Here is a 27,234-nt window from a genome sequence, read left to right on the forward strand (position 1 = left end):
TACACAGTGTGTAGAGGATGCTGCATCATCTTGTCGCAGGAGTGCAGCACATCAGACTGTTTGTAAATGCCAGGAAGAATATTAGTCCTCCTCTGGCTGTGTTTCCTCTGGGAACATTTCTGGCTGAAGCTCATGAGCGTCTCCTTTAAATTAAGCAGCTCGATCATCCAAATCACTCTGTAGATGACAGAACAGGCCGTTCTTGGAAAGTTCTCAGATTATTATACAATCCGAGTCATTTTTGGCCGGAGCCTGAGCCTGTCCCGCTCTCTCCATTTGTTGGAAAACATCTGCTGCAGTATGTAATGGCAGTGAGGACTGCTGCTTAAAGATTTCCTGCAGTGAAAGCATGTTCTCTGCCCTTCGAATGTCTCTGCTCTTGAATCAACAGGTTGAATTCAGCCATGAAAAACCGAGTAGAACAGCCGGACTACCTTCAGCCAGGCTCTCCGTGCCTGAGCTGTGCAGAAGCAACAGTTACATTCCACAGGCCATGTGACTCATTTTTCACATACAAAACCAGACCGCACAGTTTTACCCTCAAAGATTAGCTACTTAAACTCTAATAAATTCAATATGAAAACACAATACATGAAAACGCCTTGTGGGAAGGTGCAGTATGAGCAGTAAGGGCAGAATCACACACAGATTATGAGTTGATGGGCACACCTAAACGTCTTGAAATCATTTTCAAGTTGCGTTAACTTGAAAGTGATTTTTTTTTTTCAGACAACAAAATCGTACAACTGACATATTTTTGAGAGGTAAGGAAAGAAAAACATGTGATGCTCATCGAGGCAACATGTGAGTCAAAGCTGACGTCCAGATAATAAGACAAAGTTGATTTTACTCTGGAGCTCACTGTCAGTAAATGAGATATTGTGCAGATATTGTGCAGATTTTTGTGTCTAAAAACTTCAGTTTTTCTCCACCATCTGTTGGACTGGATAATGGAGTAAATCACCATTATCATGTTCTAATGATAATATGTCTTCATAAAAGTGAGAGTGGAACTGGCAGTTCTTGGTGTTTCTCTGTCTCTCACTAATAGGATGCATGCACACTCTGTGAAGTCTCTCTGGACTCTTGAATCGTAGCTCATTTTGCTTGCATTAAATGGTGTCCTCCCTCTATTGGTTGGTCAGCTCGGTGAAGAGAGCAGTGCAGCCACAGACCAGGCCTGTTGCATTCAGTGTCAGCACAGTGCCAAACGGTAGCCAGACAATTTGTGGCACACCACCTCATTCAGAGACTCACCTTTGCTTTAATTTCCACTTCATTCAGATTAAGCCTTTTTGCAGCACTGCTCTAAATTAATTTCAGATGATGTTACATTATGGACATGATACACATGAAACATTAAACCAAATCATGAGACTTTCCTGTTAACGAGCGACTATTTCCAATGATGTCATCCCTGCCGGGAGCACAAAATAAAAACCTTTCGGGAGAAATTAGGTCACTGTAGCTGATCAGAGGAGTCATGAAATGGCATTCTTGGAGCCTCTTTTGAATGGTAGCAGACAAGATGAGAAAGAAAAAGAAACCACCCCAAAAAGTGACGTATTTGTTCTTATACCCATTTGTCTCTGTGTCGTATTTGTTGAAGTCTCGTTCTGTTCCTTGTTGGGACCAGTCTGGACCAGATGTTTGGCCCAGCTGAGCTCAGTATCCCAGGCCTGGTGCGGAGGAGACAGGGGTGCAGCGGGGAGAAATCATGAAAAGAGAAAGACAGCGAGGGAGAATGAGGTGCATGCGTGTACATGTGTGTTCGAAACTGCTCCCCACATATGTTCGCCTCATTATCCTACGACTGCAGCTCACTCTGCAGGAATGCGGGGCAGCAAACACATGTCCAACTCCTAACCCCCAGTGACACATAAACACACACACACACACATGCACACACACCTAAAGGCTCGACACTTTGTTAATCACAGTGCCACACAACCCTACTTCCTGAAAGACTCCTCCACAGCACCCCGCGTCTCAGCTGGACCTCGATAATCAGACTGTTTGAGTTTACTGATGCTAGAGGGGGGAAAAAAATCCTCCTAGACGTCCAACTGATACAGAAAAGATGCCATGGAGTCAGCGGAGAGATGCTGCTAATGAAAAGCACATGACTGGATACGAGTGCAGTCATCTAAACAATAGTGGGGTGGGTGGGAGACAGAGGGGAGATGCAATTTCAGCTGGGCTTTTCCGAACAGAGCTCCAGTGTTCACAGCATTTCTCAAAGCCTTCTGATACAGAAACACAAACTACACACAAATATGCAAACATGCCCATGCTCCCTCCTTTTTTTGTCTATTTGAGACAAACATTCTCATGCTATGCTGCAACAGAACAAAATAATAACAAACAGTGACACAGTTCAGACACATGAAAAGAGCCCGCAGTCTTCCAGAAGGAATTAAGATTAAACCTCCCTGGCCTTGAGCCGAGCAGAGGGGGAGAAAGAACCACTGTGACCTTCAGAGGGAAAAAAGCCAGGGAACAAACCCAACAGGCAGGCTTGTCCACCAAAGGAGAGAGAGAGAGAGAGAGAGGGAGGGAGAGAGGGAGGGAGGGGAGGGTTAGGGACAGAGAGAAGCAGAGGAAGAGAGAGAGAGAGAGGGAGAGAGGGAGGGGAAGGAAAAGAGTGAGAGAGGCAGAGAGAAGAAAAGACACAAAACTTGTGACTCGACAAAAGAGGGCAGGTACCAGAGGCAGGTAAGAAACTTTATTTGTTGTTTCCAGGGGGAGCTGTTTTAGATGGGACATTATCAATAAGATTAGGCTGCAGGCAGGAGCCTGTTGGTGTGTGAAACAGAGAGAGGCAGAAGTGTGTCTGTGAGAGAGAGTGTGTGTGTGTTTGTGCACTGAGGGGGGAAATCCTGGCACAGGCACTGCTGAGCCATGCTGCTGTGTTTCTATAGAAACACTGTGCCATACAGAGTGGTACTCTGTCCTCCAGGGAGCTGCCACACACTCCGACTCGACCGCTTTTCTCCACTCCTGCGCACTCACCTTGATTTGATTTCAGCTTTTTCCGCCAGTGCGGGAGGACAGCAGCTGCTGTGGTGCAGTTAAAATACGACCAGTGAAGCCTCAGTCACGCTTGTGAAAACTCCCCGTTGCTCACTTCGGCTGGTGGAAAAGACTTCAGTTTTGCATCTCATCAGGTGGATCCTAAAGTCATTTCAAGCCAGTGCACAAACAGGACTTTTTGCTTGATGTAGTTTCTCTGCATTGAAGTTGTAATCTGAACCATTGGTTTCATCGTAAACTCTGATGGATCATATAAGTGGATTGGCCAAAATAAACTGAAGAGAAATGTTCTGGAAATGTGAAAAAAAACAATCTCACTGCATACATATTTTTTCAGAATAGAGTTTTTTCAGAAGAGTGTGAAGAATGTAAAAAGAAAACAATGGTATAGTTTTAGTTGGCTGGTGATCAGGACAAAGAAGCAGTGATGACAGAAAGACGTGAAGTCTGAACTCTTCTGTTTCTCTGCTCTCATTTTTCTTTACATTAGGTCATTTTATTTTAGTTTACTGACAAATTAATCATTTGGTTTGGCTTGTGCACCCTCTAACATCCAGACTGACGTACCACAGATGTAGATCCAGTCTTTGCACAGACCCTGCAGGACTGCCCCACCCGCATGAGGAAATGTTTTGGCAAACTTGTAATTCTCATGGCGAGTATCTGCTGCTGATGAGGGTGTCAATACTGTAAACTTTTCCAGTGCATGTATACCAAGCAGTTTTAACATATTTAGCTTAAAGTGGACTTAACTGCCTTAAACAATGTTTTAGATCCACAGAGATGAGTCATAACAAGCAGAGGATGCATTTTGTGTGATGCCACATATCATCATTTATCTTATTTGGAGATGTTTTGTGTTGATCAGTTCCAGATATTTTTCAGATATCAGTCAGATCTGTGCCATGCATGACGTGGCTCTAATTCAAGGCTTTTTTTAGTGGTCTTACAAAACAGCGGTGGTGATTTTTGGTTAAAGGAATTACAGCGCGTGTCCTGCCAAACAAGGGAAAAAATGATTTGGAAAGAGCTCATCACGAGGACTTCGTGAAAACAAAGAGCTTTGTTCGAAAGCTACTTGAAAATGAGATTTTCTTTACTCTCCTGATACCCATAAACAGCAGTCATACAGCTCTGATGCTGACTGAGGACATTAATATCTCCTCTGAAGGCCCCTCAAGAAGACTTTCAGCTAGTACTTGTGCTCAAATGAAATGCAAAGATATCGAAACTGTAGTTTTCACTTGCAGAAATAGCTGCAGTTCAAATGCTCTTCAACCGCACTTTGACTAATGATAACAACATCTTGGTTTTAGATGTGAAAAAGCACAAGCAAGACTTGTGAGAAAGTAAATAGTTCTAATGAAATGTTAAGTTTAAGTTATTAATTTGAGTGGATGCAGTTGGAATTTACATTTTAGATAAGGAAAAGTGAATTTGTAGACGGGGTTCAAAATGCATTGCTGACCTTAGAAACAGCAGTTGAGAAAACATTCCCACCAACAGCTCCATTTAATAGCTGTTCAGGAGCTTTTGGTAACATCACATGAGCTTCATCAGCAGGTGGGGTTTGCAAATTGTAATTTGGTATCTGCTATACACATGTAGCATGATCAAAAGCTGCAAGAGACCTACTCAATGGACCTTGTGTGGTGTCTTTAAATAGAGGATCTAACTTAATGGCACAATAATTGTTGTTTTAGGGTCTAATTAATGACAGTTAGGGATGCATGAACTGCAGTCATCTGTGATGTGAATCTGTGTCTGTGGTTTGTGCCATCTTGACCTGCAGAACTAAACTACAGGAATCTCTCACCCCCTGCAATAAGTGCAGTTCTCATACTGATCAGATTTGCGTATCGAGGTCACAAATAACAAAGCAGTGAGTCAGCCCTTTTTGACTTTGAGTTTTTTAGATGTTTGCCAGACTGACAACAGCAGCACAAAGGAGAGCTGGTTCTGGTTTTGAACGAGGGGCTGGGAGGCTCTGGGTGGCTCAGAGGGAAAAGGAAGGGTGATGCCAGAGAACGCTGTCAGAGAAAAGTTCAGATTTGTTTTTCCAGGCAGGACAGATTCTGGCTCGGAGCCCCGCTCCTGCCCCGTGATTCATATGTGATGTTTATCAAATTGGTCCAATGCTTGCCTAACTGGAGCAACGTCTTTGGAAACTAATGGTGCATTTGAGTGGTGATTATTTTCAGCAGCCTTTTGTTGATGAGGTACAATGCACAGCACAAAGAAACAACTGCACACAAACAGGCCTTCTGAATAATCTAAAATGTCTGATTTGAGAGACAAGCAGCTGATTTATCTCTACTGGGTAAATGCTTGTGATGCCAAGTCAAACATCTGTGTACGAAGGAGGGAGGGACCGCTGATGGCTGATCAGACAGGTGCTGAAAGCACAGAAAACAGAGTGAAATAAGACTATTCCACCTAAAGATGGAGTGCCTTGGCTTTTGGTTGTCTGTACCATTTAATATCGAGTGTGTGTGTGTGTGTGTTACTCATGTTGTGGGGACATAAGTCTCTTTACACATTCACATTGTGGGGACTCGCCAGCCAAATGGAGACAACACGCAAGTCCCCACAGTGTAAATCATTATATTTTAGGGTGAAGATTTGGGTTAACGTCAGGGTGAGGTTAGGTTACGGTTAGGGTTAGGCAAGTAGGCATGTGGCTCTGGTTATGGTTAGGATAAATCTCCAAGAAATGAATGTAAGCCTATGTAATGTCCCCAAAAGTGTGTGTGTGTGTGTGTGTGTGTGTGTGTGTGTGTGTGTGTGCATGAAGGTCATTACACTGTATGCGCCCAAGAGCCAAGCCAATACAAGCTGCACACATCTGCTTTTTAGATGTCATCAATTACAGTAGGAACCTTAAATGACCTCCCCTCTGTTCAAACTCTTGAGTGTCTCTTAGATGAGTCTGTGTGTCACCAACCAAGATTTGCTAAGCAGAAACTAATCTAAGAGGATAAAATAGATGTCATCTTAAAACAAAACACTCATGGTCTGAGTTCTGCTTGTAACAGTTTGGTATTTATCATGGTTTGAAAAATAAATATTGCCTCCATGACAGTCTCATTGAGATTCAGCCCGGTTTCCTTTGAGGCTCTCCTGGGTCAAAGAGCCTTAACCTTCCAGATTCCCCTCCACAGCTCTCCCTCTGGACCAGGGCTGACAATAGAGCCTTTATCCCCAAACATTTCCTTCCTGCTCTCGCCCATAAGAGCTAATTTCCTGTATCAGTATCTGCCCCCCTCTTGAATTTAATCAAATTAAACAAATCGCTGCCCACTTTCTCACTCACTCTCGTTCCCTTACATTACCAAGCCACAAACCTCCATATTCCATTTGTTTAAACTGGAATACGATGTGCCACTTTGACATGATGACAACAACTAATCAACAGCATGCACAAACATTCACAGCTATAGAAACTTTGAAAGACACTGAATACTTGGGTTAACCAGACTGAGAGTTACATTTCCACTTACAGCAGCAATATTTGATGTTGGAATGAAAGTGCAGTAAATGTTTGCTGTCACAGTCTCAGTGTCTTTGCGGTTAAGGTCCAAAAGAAACCTGCTTCATGTTTGTCTTTATACTGTGTTGACCAGTTCATCGCTGAAAACTCTCAACAGAGGATGAACAACAATCTTTTTTTTTTTTGACACAAGCCAAAAAAAAAAAAAAATCCCAAGCTCCTCTAAAAATGGGAACAATCAAAAGGAAAATGCAAACAGTTGCTTACAGAAGTTTTCAGTGTAATTAGAGATGACTGCCTCGGTCTGCTCTGAGACTCTGAATGCTGCTAATCAAGGAAAGAGGGTTTGTCCTTCCCTGGAACTCCCACACACATAAGGACAAGCTCACCATGTTGGCTAAGACAAGATAAGATTCCTTAATTGATCCCCCAAAGAGAAAGTTTGGGTGTTATTGGTGAACCAGCAGAACCAAAATGACGGGTTGTGTGCTGTGGGGAGGCTTCTTTCCAATCCACTCACTCTGTTTCGCTCCACCATAGGACCATGAAGGCCGGCGCGGGACTCGTCTCTGCATTGGCTCTGTTCCTCCTGATGGGGGCAGTGTCCACCCAGAGACCTCGGCCAAAGAAGCCCACCAGGCGCCCAGCCACCACCAGGAAGCCTTCTGTCCCCAAGCCTGCTGCACCAGCACAGCCAGAGCCCCAGGAGCCTACAGACTTCCCCCCACCCATCCTGGGCCCACCGTCCATGTATCCTGACTGCCCCCGAGAGTGTTTCTGCTCCCCGAGCTACCCGAACTCTCTCAACTGTGAGAACCGGAACATCCGTGTGATCCCTGTCATCCCATTTAGAACCCACTACTTGTACCTGCAGAACAACTACATCTCAGAGGTTACGGAAGGGGCGTTCGTCAATGCCACTGAGGTCCGCTGGGTCAACTTGGCCAATAATCGCATTCATCGAATAAACAAACAGGTCAGAAAGCTTCCTCGAGTGATACTAACGATTTGGAAATACCATAACACAACCTAAAAATGTGTTTTCTGTGTCTGTCTCTTGTGCAGGTGTTTGAGAAGATCCCAGCACTGCTGTACCTCTACGCACAGGGCAATCAGCTGAAAGAGGTCCCTTCAGGCCTCCCAGCTACCCTAGAACAGCTCCGCCTCAGTAGGAATCGCATTTCTAGGATCCCTGCCGGTGCCTTCAACAAGATGGGGAACCTGACTCTGCTTGACCTGTATAACAACCAGGTGAACCTCTGTTCAAAGCATCTTATCAGACTGTCTGTCTAGGTGTGAGCAGTGTCCACCACCTGTATGCATTTCTGGAGCAAACGTGAGTGTCTGCTGACTTCTCTTTCAGCTGAGTGACAGTGATCTGGGAAGGAACACATTTAAGGACCTGACGAGCCTCATGCAGCTCAATCTGGCTCGCAACATCCTGAAAAAGATGCCTGCTGGCATACCAAGTGGAATCATACAGCTTTTCCTGGACAGAAACAGTATAGATGACATTCCAAAGCAAGTATACAGTGCACATGTTGTCAAACAGGCATGCACACACCACACGCATTATTGATGAACAGTATGATTGCATGGAGTCAAAGATTTACAGTTGTTCTTCTCATCCAATGTTGCCTTGTTCAGAGACTACTTCAAAGACTTCAGCCACCTGGCGTTTGTGAGGCTGAACCACAACCAGCTGAGTGATAAAGGACTCCCCAAAGCTGTGTTCAACATATCCAGCCTGCTGGACCTGCAGCTGTCCCACAACCAGCTCGCTTCTGTTCCTCTGTTCAACGGTCACCTGGAGCACCTGCACCTCAACCACAACAGCATCGAGAGTAAGTCATCTCAGCAGCAATCAGCACCAGCTCAAGGGTTTGTGAGAGGTGGCAGAAATATGTCTAACAATTAGATAATACACTGCATCAAGAGCCACCTGTACAAGACATTGAGTGTACTTAAAGCTGCACGAATCAGTTTTGTTTTTAATAACAATGAATCAAAAGGCTACTGATGTGAAAAGCTGATAGTGAGGAAGGGACTTCCATGAGCTCACCAAACTCCATGTATTAACAAGAACGATAAAGGGGTCATTTCTAACGAAGCTAACAGGACATGCCAGTCAAGCACAGCCTGTACACGTCTACATCTACATTAGGTAGATCTAGTGAAAACACCACCTGTGTGGGTGGGGGTTGTAAAATAATGGCAATATTATTACAACTTTGAGTTTGATTTTATAGCAAATCAGTTAATGAGTGAATATTGTATTTCCTACATTTCTTACATTTCTCAGGTGGCCAGAAGCAAACAGTCAGTCCTCGCCTGATAAATGTGTAAACAGGCGAATGTTCACCATAGAACTTGTATGTCTCGGCAGTTCTTCTGCCCCCCAGTGGCCAAAAATATAAATGCAGCTTTAAGCTTCTGTATTTGCTGACTGTAATAGCAACTTATTTATTCTATCTATGAGAGTAGCTCTAACTTTACCTGGAGCTGAACCATTTGATTAAATTGAGCAACTGTGCTTGACTATTGACATGTACTGTACTTGTACACAGTTTGTTGATGAAGCATTTTACTTGGCTTAGTTTGTTTAAACATGATAAAAATTAAAACGATTGTGTGCTGACAGACTGTTGTGTACTGTTGTTTAGAGTCACAATAAAGACACCTGAAGTAAATGTAATACCATAAAATGTACCACGAAATCCCATTTATGTCAGCTGTAAAAAACATTATTCCAAGACTCTTTTGGGGGCAGGTGATTCTGTCTTGAAGGAAGAAGGAGACCAGAACAAAGAAAATCACAGAAAGTGAAAGTGTTTCCTACTTTCAGGGCTTCACAGAGACTACTTCATGTCAACTTTCCCGTTCGAGCCAGCAAAATGCTTTTCAGACAACTCAGTTATTCTTTCTGTGTCGAGAAGCTGAACAGGTTTTGTTGCTGACAGGGCTCTAAAGCTTTGCTCGCTTCGGTCAATAACATGCTTTAAATCACCCTTCAGAAAGTGAATCCTAATCCTAATGTCCTTTTCCGTCTGTCTGGACTCTCTTATAAAAGTGAAGTATAAATCATTTTTCTTGCTTGTTTGAAGGAAAACAATTGAGGACCAAAGATTCATGACTGTGTGTTTTCCCAACAGGCATCAATGGCACCGTGATCTGCCCGTTCAGCCTGCAGGCCGACCTGACCGACTACAGCGTGGTGCCCAGACTAAGGTTTGTCACGTCTTGTCACATCTTGGCACTCAGCAATACAAATCAGTGCCGCGGCACCCTTTGACAGGCAGTAAATAGCAACAACATTGTTCTGTCAGTAATTGTGACGGCATTAAGCTAAGCACCTGCTCTGTTATGTCAGGTACCTGCGTTTGGATGGAAATCACCTGAGCCCTCCCATCCCTCTGGATGTCATCATGTGCTTCAGACACCTCCGCTCTATTGTCTTTTAGGAGAATCGTGCCTAAAGGCCCTGGAGGCATGTACACACACACACACACGCACACCCACACACGCACACGCACACACACAGTACAAATTGAATTTAAGTTAAACATGCTCAGTGAAGCAAAAGGTATATCCAGCCGCACATACAGTGGAACTCCAAATGTATGGGGAAAAAAACTGTAAAGCTTTGGTGCTTTTCAAGTTTAAGTTTCACCGTTGCCAGATTCAAGAGAATCAGAACATCGAATCGAGTGGAAATACCGACATTTAGGGTTAGGTTCTTTTGTAGGAGTTACAGTTTATCAGCTGTTTTTTTGTTTTGTTTGTTTGTTTATTAAATTACAATGCAAAAAAAATGAGTAAAGCCTGAAAATACAGGTACATTGACAGGCATGCTACAGATGTGGAGGGTAGTTATGTTCCCTAGCAGATGTGTAGAGCTGCCACCAAGGACAACAAACAGACCTGCAGTGGATGTTAGATGAACCATTTTAAAACATAACTACCATGTAGTTGCAACTGTCCCACATGTGCCTGTGATTTTCAAGGTACTCCATGTAAAAATGTCATTTTATTCTTTTTATTCTTAGTCTTCTGTATATTATTCTTCTGTATAAAGAAGCTTTGTAAAAATAATGGAAAATAAAACATTTCCTTTGATCATTTGACCATGTTTGATGTTTCACTTGAATTACAAATGCAATTTCTGAGATTTTCTCACCCCCCTTTCATGCTCCTCTGGTAACTCCACATCAGCTGATGCCATCTCGATTTATGTCACAGTTGATTGTTGGGAGGAAATCACGTAAGGAAAGTCCAGTACCTCAAGTGCCTCTTGGCTGCAAACGTTTTACGAGGAAGTTAATGAATTTGAGGTTTTGGTGAGCATGTAAACATAACATCTGTTTGTTCACAAGACAACAACTCCAACAGCAACACATTTGAACTTTGTGTAAAATTAATGTATTTATGTATGTATGATCAAAACAACAACTGTGAGTAGAACAGGTAGAATATAAAAGTCATGTGACCGCTGATGGCTTTTATCGTAATTCACACTTAATGTCACATATGTGCAGTAAAAACCTTTCAGTGAACTCAGTCTTTTTAGATTTTGTTGCAGTGATTACAATGTAGGCAAAGATTACACAGCTTTATTTTACCTCTAATAGTTGGAACTACATTATTTGATCAGAAATATCTTAGACCAGTGGCTGATACACCCACCAGCTGTTGAGGCAGAGCCACAGAGTCAGAGACTTGTGACTCGGATCAGCGTTAGTTGGTCCTTGTTAAAAAAGCTTTGTACTGACCTCTAGTGGTTATAAACTAGCATTAAGCATTCCTGAGCTGGCTGACACCTCCTCGAGGGATATTTGGAAATGCATTTCCTTATTTACTGTTATTACAATCGCTATAGATGTTATTGGTTGACTTCATATTTTTCCTTGAACAAGGGTTATTCCTGTTTCCACTGGACTTCCCTGCTCATGATTCTTTCCACCGCAAGTATACTTTCACCCAAAGGTAACCTGGCCAGACAGGCAGGTGAGCAGGTTCTGCAGGTTTTTACGATCAGAACTCATCTGTCAGGAGGGACGTCACTGCCGGAGAGAGCTCCTGAAGGAAGGCGAGTAGGGATACGTCTCGTGCTGAACAAGGTTTTGTTTCCAGTATCTAGCCGAACAGTTACACAGCATTTGCGAGCAGGCATGGTGATGGGTCAGAGGTCAACACAGAAACATGCCTACATGTCTCTCCCCCTAAAACAGAACACATTTCAAAATCTAATTAGCCAAACGATGCAGGTAGTAGTCTCTCAAGGAACACACAGACAAATGCATGAACACTGCAGAGGAATGACGGCACTCTGACCTGATGAATGACTCATGACATAATTACACAGCACTGTCAGCGAAGGAGTTTCTCTCCAATAACCACACATCAGAGCGGAAGAAATCTTCAATCACTCCTTTTCCTTTTCTTTCTATTGAGACATCACCGGGCAGTTCCTCTAATTCCAACACCCTTCCTCCTCCTGTAAACTCATTTCTGTGCATGCGCACACGCAGGCGCGTGTGTGTGCATGCATGTAACCTGTGAGATACCTGGTGTAAAATCCCCCTCACTCCACTATAAGAGGAGACAGCATGGAGACACAGACGCACATCTTTCCCAGGACTCTTCCTCTGAGTAACACACACACAGGTGAGTCTGAGCAAAGGTGGTGCTGGTCAGGGTCATGGTGCTGGGCGATGGTACCTGAACGTCACGGCGACCGCTTGCCTTCATTTTCCAGACAGGATAGGAAAGTCAGAGTATATGTAAAGTATAGTATGAAGTATACTTCATGTGCTCTAAATGTAGTTTATTAACAGAAATTGTATTTCTTGTTATTGTCATCTGTTCAGCAAAGTGCCAAACATTTGCTGGTTCCAGCTTCTGAAATGTGTTTTTTCTCCTTTTATCTTGTTTTAAAAATCATTATAAATTGCGGTTTTTGGAATGTTGTTCAAAAAAACAAACAAGAATTATAAAGATGTTATCTTAGGCCAAGAGAAATTGTGATGGACTTCTTTTTTGACATTTCATAGTTTTGTACCTCCTCCATATGTTGAATAGAATAATCAATTATTAAAGTAGTCCTTAGATTGACACTAACCTACATGTAATAAGTGATTGCCAGCCATTAATCCTAAACAAAATGTTGCTCTTAGATAACCACAGCGATGAAGATGCTGCTCAGCCGCTCTCTCCACCTGCTCCTCCTGCTCAGCTGTCTGAGCGAACTGGTGGAGAGCCGAACTCTACACCTGAACAGCTGCTCGGTCGTTGTTCACACACAGGAGCTGCGCAAATACTACTCCGACATACGATCAAATGCGGTGAGTTTGATACAGACGCGCTCTCCAAACAGCTGACTGAAAAGAAATGAAAGAAATGCAGCTGCCTCGTCCAGCATGACATGCAGACACTGGCGACCTCGACTACACAAATCAGAGATTCTCACTTGTTCTTTGTGATCTTCGCATGACAGATTGCAGCAGACAGTGAGATCGGAGTGAAACTTCTGGACAAATCATTGATTAAGGATGTTCAGGTGAGTCTTCATCATGTAGCCCTGCTTAAGTTCTATGTGTAACTATGTTTAATGTGTCGTGGGCCCCTCTGGCCTCCTCTTCACGGAGCCATTGGCCCTAAGCCATAGACAGCTCAAGGCTTTCTAAACAGCATATGAGTGTGTAATATGGATGTGTGGGAGCTGCTGTCTTCTGACATTCATGTGTGTCTCTCAGGATGGTCAGACGTGCTGTTTCCTGTATCTCGTGCTGCGTTTCTATGTGGAGAGAGTGTTCAGGAACTACGCCTCCCCTCAGCCACAGGATCAACGCTGCTCCAGCGCTCTGGCCAACGCTTTTGTCAGCATCAGGAGGGATATACACACATGTGTAAGTCAGTAAGCGGTTCAGTGAGATAACTGTTCAATGACAAAGTGTGTTTTTACTCAGAAACAGAAACCGGTTGCATGAATAATTGTGCTTCGTTCTGTTCAGCACTGCCACTGCACAGAGGAAACGCAGAGAGCAGTCGACTCCCTGCACGCTCAGTTTAACCAGGTGTGTTGCATCTCTTTATGACTCACATTCTCACAGCGGACTGCAGAGGGTGCTGGAGCAATTTAATTCACGTTTTCAAACTGATATCTCAGATGGATTTCAGTTGGAAAGGGCTGCTTTTGATTTTCAACTCACAAAGCATTCTATTTGGAATATCTTATTATCTTAAACATATCAGGTATCACTTACTCATGTGTCCTGAACATCCTACGTTTTATTGTAATTCATACAAATGGTGAAAAAGTAGCATCATATATCATTATTTGTCTGAATATGCTGATAGGTGGGCATGCAAAAGAAACAGACAAAAAGATGCAAGTTAATTTATGCTAAGGTTCTGAGGGTTAATGGAACATATCATATGTCTAAATAAATGGCCTTGAAAGGTGTGACTGATTACAAACTCTCCAGCTGCAGCTTCCATTAAACCCAGTCTAACAAGACAAAGCAAACGGATCATTGTTTCTACACGGCTATCCTCATCACTAAATCCCCTGTGCTCCCTTTTCTCTCTCCATTTCCTTCTCCTTCACTCCGAGCAGCTAGAAATAATCCAGGCAGCACAGAAGGCCGTGGGAGAACTGGACACTGTGCTGGAGTGGCTGGAGGGACTCGGCCAGAACGTTCTCGCATGATCAGACGAGCATTAATCAGCAAAATCAACGCTGCAACCCCACAGTGCCTGCCACAGGGTGGCATCAATACTCTTAACCTGGCATTACTTGCACGCAGAGTGAAGGTCAGAAATGTGTTTACTTCCCCTCTGCGCCATTGTGCATTTCTCTTGTTGTACTTGAATTAACTTAATGTATCCACTAACATGTGGACTGAATGTTTTGATGTAATATTTATAATTAATATGACATAAAGGTTGAACTATTTATATTTATCAAAAGGAGAAAGTTTTCAAGGTCTTCGATGTGTGTGTTGTTCAGACAAGGGTCATGGTTTAATTTCAACTTTTTAATTTTAACACTGGTTTGATTTCAACATATCAATAAAAAAGATACTTTTACCTACTAAATTTGAGTGTTTCTCTTTCACACAATGACGTGATGTCTGCTTTGCATCATCTATAGATGATCAATAAAAACACATTGCTTTAAATGATGTGACAGCTCAACATCATCATTGGCAGCAGCAGCTGCAGGCTGCAGGCTGGTTATGACCTCCTAAACTAAGTTACATGAAATCCACAACACTGAACATTAACTTGCTGATATGAAAACCTCAATGGATCATCCCGTCCTCAAATAACATCAGATGGGAAAAGCAGATACACGCAGAATGAAGGAGCAAAGAAAATGCATAGACACGTGATTCTCGGCCTCTCTGGATCTACACTTGACAAAGCTGTCTGCTATTAAGCAAAGTAAAGGGAATGACTGTCCACACTCTGTTTTCATTTTGCTGCAAATTGTGAGATAAAAAAGAAATGAAACTAGAGACATCTGCCTAAATTGAACAGTCTGACTTTCTGTCTCTGACAGTCGTCATGCTCAGTTTGCTTTTTCATGCTGCTCCAGTCAACTGAAACCAGAAAATAACTTGTTCCAAATAAACAGCATCTTGTAGAAGTGCTGATACAGCAGTGTACAAGTACTCTGTTATGAGTAAAAGTCCTGCATTCAATATCCTACTTAAGAAAAAGTCTGCAAGCGTTATCAGCAAAATGTGGTAAAAGCATTCATTCTGTAGGAAAATGGCCCCTTATATCGTGCGACTTCAGACATGGTCAGGTAAATTAATCCACTTGTTCCCAACGTCGGGTCGAGGGCCCTCAGAGCAGCCGCAAGATTAATCTAAGGGGTCATGAGATGATTGCAGAGAGGCTTGAAATGATTAAAAAAACTAAAACTCAATGACAAAAATTGTCAGGAATGTGGGGTCTTAGGGGGATCTATGAGGGGAACTATGAGGGGAAACAAAGGGTTGAACCCAGGTGCAGACAAACAAAGGGGACGTAGACTATGGATAAACAATAACACGCTACACAACGAGACAAGACTAGGGCAACACAAGGGACTCACTAACACACAGGGCAAGACTATGGACAATACAATAAAAGGAAAACTCAATCAGGACATGAACACAGACAAACCAAGGGATAGGCTAGATTCAACTTAAATAAATTTATTACTCACAACAAAAGACACAACTATGGGAACTAAAATTAACACACTCTAAGGACAAGGGCTATATATACACAACAAGGCAACACAGGGAAAAGCTGAGCAATGGAAACACGCTAACTCAAGAAACACAATGGGGCATGGATGAGACAGGGGCAATACAAGAACTCTAACACAAAAGGTGGCGGACTATAACAAGAGAAGAAACTTAATTACATAAACTTGGAGCAGAACTAACACATTGACAAATCTAGAAACAAACTTTCAGTGAATAAAATAAAGAACAGAAAACACTCCCGAAGGAGGAAAGGACAATGGGCTAGGAAAACAGAACTGACTACTGAAGGAACTAGATATGAAAAACTAACAACTCAAAATTCACTACTAGTAAATGGAAGAACGAGAATCTAAATTACAAAAGTAATCTAACAGAAAATCACTCTTAACGAGGAGGACAATCCGGCTAGGCAAAAAACTAAATTATAAACTTTTCAAACAACACACCTGAACAGAACATGGCATGGGACTTTAACAATCAAGGGAAACACAGACAACACTAAGGACAGGGACCCTACATAAAGCAAGACATGAACAAAGGCAACGCAGCAAAAACACACTTACATGAAACACGACTCGGACCTGACACGGAATCACACGACAAACACTTACTATGGGACTATGGCATGAAGTATAACAAGAACACAGACTTGGACTATGACTTTTGTTTCTCAGACAACGAACCGACAAGGACAAAGGGAAGACACGGACTTAAATACACTAGGGAGGAACACTAATGAGACACAGGTGGAAACAATCTGACAATCACACGGGAGGGAAAACACAGGAAGTAAAGCAACCCAAAGACACATGACATGAACCTTCAAAATAAAACAGGAAGTAACCAAAACCAGGCAAAGACAAGACACAATGGGAAGCTTAACAAAATACAAACAAGACATGGCAAGGATAGAGACTAATACAAAACATGGCATGACTGAGACAAAAGTAACTAAATGAGGCAATGGCAAGAATCAACAAGAGAAACTAAACGAAAACCGGCGTGCAAGGCACGGGTCATGACAAAAATGTACAATTGTTTCTCTGGATTGTCTCCAATCTTTGCTTGGTGAAATATTGGACACTTTTACCTCTTTGGGATGCAAAGTGTTTAAATGAAAGCACGTGAGAGGACAGTGATGTTTAGAACTTAGAAATATCTGCAGCACTGGTATTCTGACCGCATGGCTTATGAAAATGAAGTCTGCAGCACTGAAAAGCGAAACCGATACCATTTGCCCTCTGGATGTGACCTATTTTTGTTTATAAAGATTTGGTTGAGGGAATGCAACGAATAACTGCAACAAATAAAAACGTCACAATATTACACTGTTAACAAATAAAAACTCTCACTTTTTTAAAATATTCATAATTTTATGACCTTCCAGTTCTGTGCACAAGTATCTCAATAATAATAAGAAGAACAGTTTAATATGAGTTTCGTCATCAAACAAACAAAAATAACCAACTATACACACAATGCTAATAAATTCATTTATTTATCATTGTGCAACACAGGGTTGTACAACAAAAGGAAAGTTGAAGGCCCACTTACAAAAAATTATGTAAGTGGATGAACAAGTAATAAAATGAACAATTGGTTATGCAGAGTCTCACAGCCTGAGGAAAGGAGCTGCTGTGTCTGACATCTTACAGAGGGAAGCCACAGCATCATCACACTCACACAACCACAATATCATGTCGTTCCCATCTGAGTGGCACTATTTCCTCTGTTATTGTGAGTGAAAATGCTCAACCGTTTCTCTTCCTCTTCTCTTACCTACTCACCGAGGTGCTACCAAGAAGACTCCCCCTCTCAGATATAAGGGAGCCTCTGCGTCCATTCAGCCAGAAGCATCTGCACTCCTGAGGCTCCACTCTCCTCCGTCTCCAGAAGACTTCAGCCGCTCGTCCACCAGCATGACTCCTCGGTCTCTCCTTCTGTCCGTCCTGGTCCTCATGAGTCTCTTCAGCAACGCCTGTACTCCGACGTACAACTGCAAGTGCTGTGTATTTGTGGAGGGCTTCCCTGTCGGGCTCAAGAAGCTGCAAGAGGACTTTTCCCAGATCACAGTCTACCATGTGAGTAACATTTCCATGGAGCACTAACCCAGCTCCTCTGAAGATGATGACTGCTGACCTGCAGCACTCGTCAGCAACTGATTCACCAACAATTGGTGCAGCTCAATCAGAAGTCCTCTCTATAAGAGATGAAAGCCTAATTCGATGGTGTTGAGGTTTAACTGGCTCCTCAAAAAGAGAAGGACCTTGCAGAAGAAAAATACCACTATATGGTCTCCATGGCAATCTATAATTAATCTCTAAATTGAGGAAATACAAAGTACCATACTGGCCCTGACTGTTATGTCAGACTGTTTGTTGTGCAAAACAAATTTCAGGTAATAATTCAACTCTACTGTACTCTGACACATGGACTACCAGGGTGAAACGTTGCTCATGAATCCATAAATAAGTCGGTTTCTGTTTTGATACATACGAAACCAAGTGATCATGCTTTTCAGGAAAGCATGTGATTGACCGACCCTACACTCATGTCTGTCACAGACAAACCGTCAAAATCGCCACACACAAAAATATTCCCTGCACTTTTTGACATGAGGCAAGTGGCTAACTGCGTCAGACGGGGAAGAGTTCAGCGATGGCTCATAGGACAGATCGTAATATTGCATTAGTCAGTGCAGTCAGGAGCGTGCATAACTGTGCATCGTCCAGTTCTTGCAAATGGGGAAGAGAGGCAAGTTTTTTGCCCTGAGCTGTGCCTCTCGGGCTGCGTACCAATCCTGACCGAGGACTTCTGCCTCGTTCTATTGTTCCTCATACAACGAAATGACTTTTCCTCCAAGAAGCAGTTTCACATTACAAACCTAAACTGTACTCACAGGGTAGGTTCTGTTCAAGGACTGTGAAAACCCACCGCATCTATAATGGTAAAACGACAGAGCACAACTAGAAAATATGCTTGTGCAGTGGATGTGTATTCTGACAGATAATTTCAATAAACAGTGTGGTGTGTTTGTCCAAAGTCAATGACACCTTGACGTGGGTGGTAACTTGCAGAAACTCATTCTTTTTGTGGTCTTGACATGACAGATTGCAGTGAAACTTCCGGACAGATCGCTGCTGAAGGATGTTCAGGTGAGTCTTTCTGTTGTTGATCCCACGAGGTGCTAGTCTTGTGCAATCCATCCTCACTTCTGCTCCACACTCATACTGCATGAGTGTATCATATGATTGAGTGAGAGCTGCTGTGATCTGACCTTTATGTGTCTCTCAGGATGCTCAGACGTGCCGTTTCCTGCATCTCATGCTGCACTGGGAGAGCAATCAGCAACTGTCTGATTAGTTGTTTGATAACAGAATGTTATATTGCATTAATACTCGTACACGTTTATAAAGGTGTATGTGTGCAAACATTCTCAAAGTGGACTGCAGAGGGTGCTGTAGAGTAAATTAATTTAACGTTTGTACTAATAAACTAGTTTTAAACAGTTATGGACGTTTGATACCTAAATCACAAACATTTTGTTGGGAATATTTTATTTTGTCTATTATGTTAGGGATCAGTTAAAAATATCTCAACAGAAAAAGATGTGACGTGCACAAACAGAGCCAGCACATCGATTAAGATGTTATCTACAGTCCCAAGGGTTCTGTAATTTATTACATTTCTAGCATTGTGATGCCTGATGCCTGGAGGTCATTAATAACTTGATTTAAACCTTATTTTGTAATCAAGTAAATTTAATTACACTCAGAAATGCTCTAAATCTAAATCTGGCTCAAATATGACAGAACTGTTACACATGATAGGACAGAAACTCAGCAGCACTAAAGCACCTGCAATTAATAATTCTCCATTTTTTAATTTTTTTATGTACTATGTACTATGTATGTCTTAATATTTATCTTTTTAATTAAATTATTAACACAATTTAAATGTTCATGTATTCATGTCTATTAAACAGAGCAAGTTGCTGATTCTGATATTATTGTTACCATAGTTAGTTGAGCTTGAACTCAGTGAGATCAGCATCTTTTTTACAGAACAAACAGCGTTGATAACGTCACAACCGTTCAACTCAACTAAGGACGTTAAATATCTCACAAATTTAGACAGCAAGGAACTTACAAACAAAAACTCTCGGATGCTGACACTTCCTGGATGTCAATGCAACCAAAGAACACACAATCATGATGGTGATAATGGCAGCAGAAAGTAGTAGATTAGTAGATTGTATGATGGCTTTTCCGTTCCGAAAGGAGGAAGGAGGTCTGTTTCTGTACAAGAGCAGAGGGGTTCAATATGAGTTTTGACAGATAATCTGCTATCTAAGCAAATTCCTAAGTACCTATAATGCTGCACTGCCTTTGAGGGCTTTGTTCAGTTGGAGAATAAACAGTATTTCTGTTCAAACACAGGGAACTGATGTTGATCTTTGTACGGCATTTTTACGAACCATCTGGGGACCTGATTTAACATCAGAAAGATATCAGTTTGAATCAGGTGACTGCTTTGCATTATTACCCTCTGGTGGTGATCAGTACAGCTGCAGGTGTAGCACAGTCATCACCAGCAGCAGCAGCTTGATGACTGGCCATCAGGGCTGTCTCTCCTCTTTTGATCTCTTCAGACGAACCAGGTTCTGGCTTTGCATGTGAGGGTTGGCAGACCAAGACCAAACTTATAATGTGAACAAAAAACAATGAAACTGTGATTCATCATTCAAATTGCACAGAGAAACTGTGCTATTTTTTACTTTCACTAATTCAGCACTCAGATGTTCGAGCATCATGGGAAAATATGAGCTGTCACAACGAGCACTGCTTACATAAGTGCGGTTAACACCATCGCAGGCACATATGCGAACGGCCATATGCACGCTTGTGCTTACGCACTTAAACCCAAACAAACATAAGAACGGTATGGAGGATGAAGCGTTACACTCTTGGAAGCATCAGTCACAGAGCTTCAACTAATTAAATCTTACTGTACTGATAATGTCCAGGTTGAACTCTGTGTACAGAGTGACTTTTGGAATTTCATCTCCTCCAAAGATGTTTGCTCAGCAGAACGACAGGGCTACTTTAGTTTGAGGTTACAGCAACAAATGTTGCTTGCTCAGTTCTGTAGAAAGGACAGGATTTCTGAGGAAGTCTCTGGTTATCTTTTTAAACAGGTACTGAAGTTCACATTTGCATACTACATTTAAAATTTGATAATTTCCATCACAGTTACATGGAGAGATTACAACAGATAGTTAGTCAGATCCACAGGGTGACGTAGGCCTTATGCCAGCCAGAAGACAGCTCACACTTACCATGATGGGTGAACTGGCAGGAAGCCTAAATGACTTCATCATGGAATTCATCATAAGTCCAGGGTCTCTGTAGGTCATTGACAGGAAACACAGATGAAACTCCAAGAATTTTGCCTTTTCCATTTTGCAGTATTCATGACGGGCACCCGCCCACCCAGATATCAGCTGTTTGTCACCCAACCACTTGAGACACTGTCTCCCCGATGTAATGATCATAGGACATTTCTCATAGTCTGCTCTTGTTTTATTTATTTGTTTTTTTTGTAGCTTATTGCTTCGTTCACACGAACAAAGACCCCTCAATGAACAATAACAGAAACAGATCTCTGAAGGATTCAATGCTAGACACACACAACAACAACATATGCATTAGCAGTCAAACAGACGATCTATGTGAAAGTGAAAGAGGAATGTGGTGAACCTATTTGCAAAGACATAGATTTCCTCTAAAAGAGAGAGCAGCAGGTTTGCTTCACTGTGCAGACACACAAATTGCACAAAATGTCACACATCAGGTGGAGGAAATGTAACAGCACAGCTGCAGTTCATCACACCACTCATCTGGTCCGCAGGGCACAAGGATTCACCGTCGGGGCAGCTTTCAGCATCCACATCAAATTTTCTGGCCAATTCTTTCATTTCAGTTAAGTGTAATCTGATGTTTCACTGTGATTCATGTTCATACAGGGGGCTGAATCAGCTGGATTTGATATCAGCAGTCAGCTTTCAGGTAGTGTGCTGCAATATCGCTGACTGCCAATTCTGAGCACTGGCTAGTGACGACAGCAACTTTAGGAGGAGGTGAAGGAGCAAGAACAAAGAGTCACCCTCAGCAAAGTAGCATCTGATCAACTTGCTCAGCGATTGACAAAGAGAAGATTGGAAGATAAGATTTGACTGATTTAGCTTTGGCCCCGTTTTGTGGAGGCAGTGTGAAGGGGGCAAGGAGAGGGATGCCGGTTCCTGGAAGAGCTGACTGAGGGAAACTGTTAATCAGCAGGTAGAGAACTATCACAGGCTTCTTACCTCTGCTTTGAGAGCATAGTGAACGTTAACTAGCTGATATGAAGCCCCGGCCGGATCAACACGCTTTCTAACTCACAGGATTATGACCTAAAAAAGGAATCAAAGTGACTTCAGTTAGTTATGTCACATTAGAAAAGCATGACAGCATGATGACACACAGAACAGAAAACATTGCTCACCCACACAGCAAATGCAGCATGTAAAGAATGTAAAGAATGTAAATTCAACTGTTGTGTGATCTGCTTTTTTGGTTAAAATAAACGTCACATGATAGACAGAATTAGTAGTGATTAGTAACTATTAATACTAGTCACATTGTGACACTGTTAATGCATCAACATGAACAATGTGGTGTTGGTTTTATTACTCAGCAGGTTCTCTTGTCACTTCCGGTTTGTTAGATGTGTGTGAGGGAGAAGCTGATGAACAGCTAAAAATTAGTTACTTTAGAAAAATACTATGTGACACACTAGCAAACTCAAAATCTCACTTGCACACACATAAACAAAGCCACAAACTGTTGCAGACTGTCAGAAACATCCAAAATGCAACTACACAAAACACACGAAATCACACAGCTAAATGCACAAACACACACACACTCACAGAGTCAGCGCCAAACTAAGAGGGGTTTCCCATAAACTGGTAACTGCTGACTCAACTTATGTATATGTATACTTACACATATATATATAAAATATGTACATTTATTTAAATATGTCACATATGTATGTCGCTTGAAAGGCTCATGAAATCTAAACATGTTTACTTTAACTACATTTTCTCATTGTTGCATTTTGAGAGATACACATAAAGAGTAGCATCAACTTCACATTAATCCTCCGGTATACAAGCCAGCTTTCATTGTTTGGCTCCTGTGCAAGTGCAGTAACCTCATTTTCTGCATGTTGTTGCAGTTCATTTAGTCCAGTGCTACTTAGATTTCGCAATTTCCAGAATTCTCTGGGAACTAATTGGACAACTTGTTCTTGTTTTTTTTTAACCCCCATCACCCCTTTTGTAGTGTGTCACACTTATTAGAACTGAATGGAAATACTCATTATAATGTATACTGTATTGTCCCTTTATTTCTCTGATTTGTTTGAATCCAGGCATTTTAAACCTTGCATACTGTCAGGCCTTTTTAAGAACCAACTCAAAACCTTATCATTAAAGCTCTGATTCTAGTATCGCCTCAGAGTTTTCCCACATGTGTCTGTGTTGCCTTCGTTTTTTATTGATGGGATTTTGCGAAAAGCACACTGTGTTATCATCAGTATGACACAAGCTCCATCCTGTGAATGAACTTGAACTTGGACAAATCATCCTCAAGTTTCTTTGCACGGACTGTGAAGTCTTTATCATTCAGACAGAATCACTGAGAATGATTGCCCCTGCAACACTTTTCAAAATACCAGTGTTGCCCAACATGAATGTACTAAGACACGCCGAACAGACGCAGATACATACTGCAGATGGTGGACAAAGTGGACAAAACAGAAAAAGTACTGAAGGGAACACACCCCAGATGCTGGCACTACTAAGCATCCGGAATCACTTCTCTATGGGATTTCTCCTTTGACATATATGTATATGTACCTACATCGGCATCTACATCTACAAACCTCATCAAAGAGAAAGAATACCATGACGACCATGCGAAGTAGATGCCGCCTGCCTTTACTCTTGTCAGCCTTGTTACGCATGTCTGACATCATACAGAGGGAAGCCACAGCGTCATCACACTCAAACCACAACTTCATGTCGTTTCCATCTGAGTGGCACTATTTCCTCTGTTATTGTGAGTGCATGGAATAATATACTGTAATGAGATGTATTACTGATGCAACTTTAAACTCAAATATTGGCCCTTAAATGTCTATTAGTTAGTTCCATATTGCTGCTAGTTTAGTGTATATGGGCAACATTACTGTTCTGCACTGAATATGGGACTATGTGTAGTCATGTTACTACAATTGATGCTCCTTACTAATGCTGATAATAATAACAGTAAAATGGAAAACAATACAACAATAGCAACTATTTAAAAGTAATGATAATAATGGAACATCATTTAACTCTCTCTATGTGTGTGTGTGTGTGTGTGTGTGTGTGTGTGTGTGTGTGTGTGTGTAATAAATGATGAAGATCAAAATTCCATAAGTGCTGTGTCAGATTTTTTTTTTTTCCTTCATAGTTGAAGATCTTGAGATCTATGAATAGGACCAGCCTATCTCGTGGGAGGAGTGGCCCATATCAAATTCATGATTCTGAAAAAAAAAAATTCCCCGGCGCATGTATGAAGTATGTTTAACCGTTTCTCTTCCTGTCAGTCTCCTCCCTGTCCCAGTTTCACTATAAATTAAGACAAGACATGGGCCAAAAATATGCACTTTTCTACACTTATCTACTCACCGAGGTGCTACCAAGAAGACTCCCCCTCTCAGACATCAGGGATCCTCTGCGTCCATTCAGCCAGCAGCATCTGCACTCCTGAGGCTCCACTCTCCTTCAGCAGCTCGTCCACCAGCATGACTCCTCGGGCTCTCCTCCTGTCCGTCCTGGTCCTCCTGTCTGTCTTCTGCACTGTCTGCTGCAGCCCCGTGTGCAACAACCAGTGTTGCAGATTCGTCGAGGACTTTCCCGCCCGGCTAAAGAAGCTCAAAATAAACTATTCACACATCCGGGACTTCTATGTGAGTAACAGCACTGCTCCTACTCTGCATCCACCTTGACGCTGCCTGCAGCATCCTTCGCCGGCCGTGCGGCCGTGCGGCTCTGCTCCGGGCAGCCTGCAGGTGATGCTGCGCTGTCATCTCTGTCTTACCGCCTCACAGCACGCTGAGCACGATCTGTTTCTGTTTGCAGGAAGCAAACGATGACTTGGACACTGCGCTACTAAACCAGAGCGTCGAGGAGTCTTTCAAAGTAAGTTTCACTACTAACACACCACGACGTGCATTCGTTATGAGCGCCGTTTCTCACTTTTAATCCAGTTTTAAGTTTCCGACAAGGTACCAGTAAAGGGTAAAAAGCGACATTATAAAACCGGGCTGGTGTTTTCCTCCCCCCTCAGACCCCGTTTGCCTGCCACGCCATGAACAGCATACTGCAGTTCTACCTGGACACGGTGCTGCCAACGGCCCTGGCCGGAGTGACGGAGGACACCCAGGACTTAAAGCCTCACATGGAGTCCATACAGCAGATCTTCGACCAGCTCAACACTGATGTCACCAGATGTGTGAGTAGCTGACGCACGTGTTCCGCCTACAGGGCAGTAAAGATGTAAATACGCAGCGAAGGCGCGCTGCCGGAGGCACTCAGTGCGCAGTGCGCAGGCATTATATTCGCCTGGTTACAAGATGATTGTGCTGTCCTTGCGCAAAATCGCTCTGATATTGTTGAATATTTAGTGAGGAACCGAATGGACTGATGTAACATGGGGATTCCTGCTGTAAATTCAAAGGAATTATTGCACTGAAAGCTTAAATTTGAGCGCGCCGGCTGTGGGGGCGAACTGTTGCTCATAAGCATGTAAAAGTCGGCGTACAACCCAAGTGATCGTGCCTTCCAGGAAAACACGTGACCAGCTGTCCATGTCTGTCACAGCCAAACCGCAAAGCCACCTTCTGGTTTGGACTAAACCAAAAAACTGTCCAAATATTCCCGGCAGTTTTTGATATGAGGCAAGTGGCTGACCAAGACAGACAGGGAAGAGTTCAGTTATGGCTCATAGAGACAGACCATAATATTGCATCAGTCAGTGATTCCTGAAGTGCAGCAGTGTGCCTAACTGTGCATTGACCAGAGGGGAGGACATGCAGCTTGCAATGCTCTAACCATGCTTTTGATTTGCAACAATCAATCAATCAATCAGTTCCTGTTTGATGGATTGGCAGACTCAAACCAGACTTTATCAGAGCAGGCGCTGTCACAGGAGATGATGAGATAAGATAAAACTATATTGATCCCACGATGGGGAAATTAAGTTGTTACAGACAGCACAAATAAAAGAGAGACAGAAAAAGAACTGAAAAAGGATACAGAAAAACATTATAAAATGGATTCAGGGCATTAGTCTACTCAAAGCCGGTAACCCCTCATCTTTCCTCTTACAGAGACATTACTTCTCCTGCAAGGATCAGTTCGACATAACGACCCTAAACTCTACTTACACTCAGGTGAGTGCCAAGGTTTCTTCTGCAATTGTGAAAGCATGTTTCAGAAAATGTGCGTGTGCATGCTTGTATTTTGACAGATCATTTCGCTAAACTGAGCCATGCATCTGTCCACAGATGGAGAGTAAAGGTCTGTTTAAGGCCATGGGTGAGCTGGATGTGCTGTTTAACTACATTGAGTCGTATCTGGCCTCTAAGCGGCACAGAAACCACGTGGCCACTGCTTGAAGACGTGCTGGCCCTCATGAAAATTTACCTCAGGGAAACAAAAATAGTCACTGAACCCATGCACTCTTATGGATTCAATCTATGATTTTAAAGTGGTAAGAGTGTTGCCAGATGTGTTTGATATTTTGTCCTAAGGACAAGTTTCCAGACCACATGTGAAGCTGTATTTATTTTTTTTATCATGTGTATATATATATATTTATTAAACATTAACTAAGTCTTAGATTAACTATTAACTAGGTTTTTATTGTTACAGATAAATAAAAGACTTGTTGATAATAAATTACTCTTTGGATTTTATTTCACAAGACGATGTAGCTGCTTTCATGTGCCATTTTTTAGGAATGGCTGACTGGTAAAGCACAGAACACATCACATCCTGCAGAACTGCCGTCTATATGCGGGGAACTGTGAAAGCGTAAATTCAAAAGGCTCATGCACTAACCTCAAACGTGACCCATATACATCACTTACCAGCAGCGGCCCTGCCGTATCTTAATTTACAGTAACTAACCAGCCTCGCCCTCGGGGCACGTGCACACTTGCACAAGCACTCACATACACATGCCTGCAAGTGCAATCACACTTACAGACATATCATAAAACAGAACGAATGCACAGGGTGGAATAGAGCAGTTCTGCACTAAAACATGTCCAAATATGACTTTCTGTATGGGC

The 27,234-nt window shown here is 42.4% G+C and overlaps 3 protein-coding genes and 1 long non-coding RNA gene across 6 annotated transcripts; 3 read left to right on the top strand and 1 right to left on the bottom strand.

Annotated features, from left to right (window-relative positions):
- Positions 1-2,606: 2,606 nt before the first annotated feature.
- LOC121620513 (proline/arginine-rich end leucine-rich repeat protein) lies at positions 2,607-10,641 on the top strand. The gene is made up of 7 exons (XM_041956579.1): positions 2,607-2,715; positions 7,064-7,499; positions 7,589-7,774; positions 7,887-8,044; positions 8,171-8,367; positions 9,676-9,751; positions 9,894-10,641. Exons 2-7 carry the CDS (start codon positions 7,068-7,070, stop codon positions 9,982-9,984), a joined length of 1,140 nt encoding a protein of 379 aa, XP_041812513.1. The 5' UTR covers positions 2,607-2,715; positions 7,064-7,067; the 3' UTR covers positions 9,985-10,641.
- A 1,424-nt stretch (positions 10,642-12,065) lies between these two features.
- il19l (interleukin 19 like) lies at positions 12,066-14,231 on the top strand. The gene is given in 6 exon segments (XM_041945984.1): positions 12,066-12,187; positions 12,666-12,864; positions 13,017-13,079; positions 13,276-13,428; positions 13,534-13,596; positions 14,139-14,231. Coding segments are annotated over 6 exon segments (693 nt in total).
- Positions 14,232-17,319: 3,088 nt separating this feature from the next.
- On the bottom strand, positions 17,320-25,372 carry LOC121620738. 3 transcript variants are annotated; one of them, XR_006007590.1, is made up of 5 exons: positions 24,566-25,372; positions 22,151-22,237; positions 21,125-21,191; positions 20,332-20,487; positions 17,320-20,084 (listed from the first exon to the last, which is right to left on the bottom strand). It is a non-coding gene; the product is annotated as an uncharacterized LOC121620738 (long non-coding RNA). The 3 variants fall into 3 exon arrangements; XR_006007589.1 differs by having other exon boundaries at positions 17,320-20,453; XR_006007588.1 differs by having other exon boundaries at positions 17,320-20,487.
- il10 (interleukin 10) lies at positions 24,557-26,819 on the top strand. Its single transcript, XM_041947492.1, has 5 exons — positions 24,557-24,846; positions 25,019-25,078; positions 25,227-25,391; positions 26,269-26,331; positions 26,446-26,819. Exons 1-5 carry the CDS (start codon positions 24,682-24,684, stop codon positions 26,554-26,556), a joined length of 564 nt encoding a protein of 187 aa, XP_041803426.1. The 5' UTR covers positions 24,557-24,681; the 3' UTR covers positions 26,557-26,819.
- Positions 26,820-27,234: the final 415 nt, after the last annotated feature.

This window comes from Chelmon rostratus, chromosome 2 (assembly GCF_017976325.1).
Source record: "Chelmon rostratus isolate fCheRos1 chromosome 2, fCheRos1.pri, whole genome shotgun sequence".
In the NCBI taxonomy this organism is placed as follows: domain Eukaryota; kingdom Metazoa; phylum Chordata; class Actinopteri; order Chaetodontiformes; family Chaetodontidae; genus Chelmon; species Chelmon rostratus.

Excerpts from the sequence above, each read along its gene's own strand:
- LOC121620513 (XM_041956579.1), top strand. The coding sequence starts at position 7,068 with ATGAAGGCCGGCGCGGGACTCGTCTCTGCATTGGCTCTGTTCCTCCTG. Across the intron at positions 7,500-7,588 it reads TTCATCGAATAAACAAACAG|GTGTTTGAGAAGATCCCAGC; the intron begins GTCAGAAAGCTT and ends TCTCTTGTGCAG. Across the intron at positions 7,775-7,886 it reads TTGACCTGTATAACAACCAG|CTGAGTGACAGTGATCTGGG; the intron begins GTGAACCTCTGT and ends CTTCTCTTTCAG.
- il10 (XM_041947492.1), top strand. The coding sequence starts at position 24,682 with ATGACTCCTCGGGCTCTCCTCCTGTCCGTCCTGGTCCTCCTGTCTGTC. Across the intron at positions 25,079-25,226 it reads GCGTCGAGGAGTCTTTCAAA|ACCCCGTTTGCCTGCCACGC; the intron begins GTAAGTTTCACT and ends CTCCCCCCTCAG. Across the intron at positions 26,332-26,445 it reads TAAACTCTACTTACACTCAG|ATGGAGAGTAAAGGTCTGTT; the intron begins GTGAGTGCCAAG and ends ATCTGTCCACAG.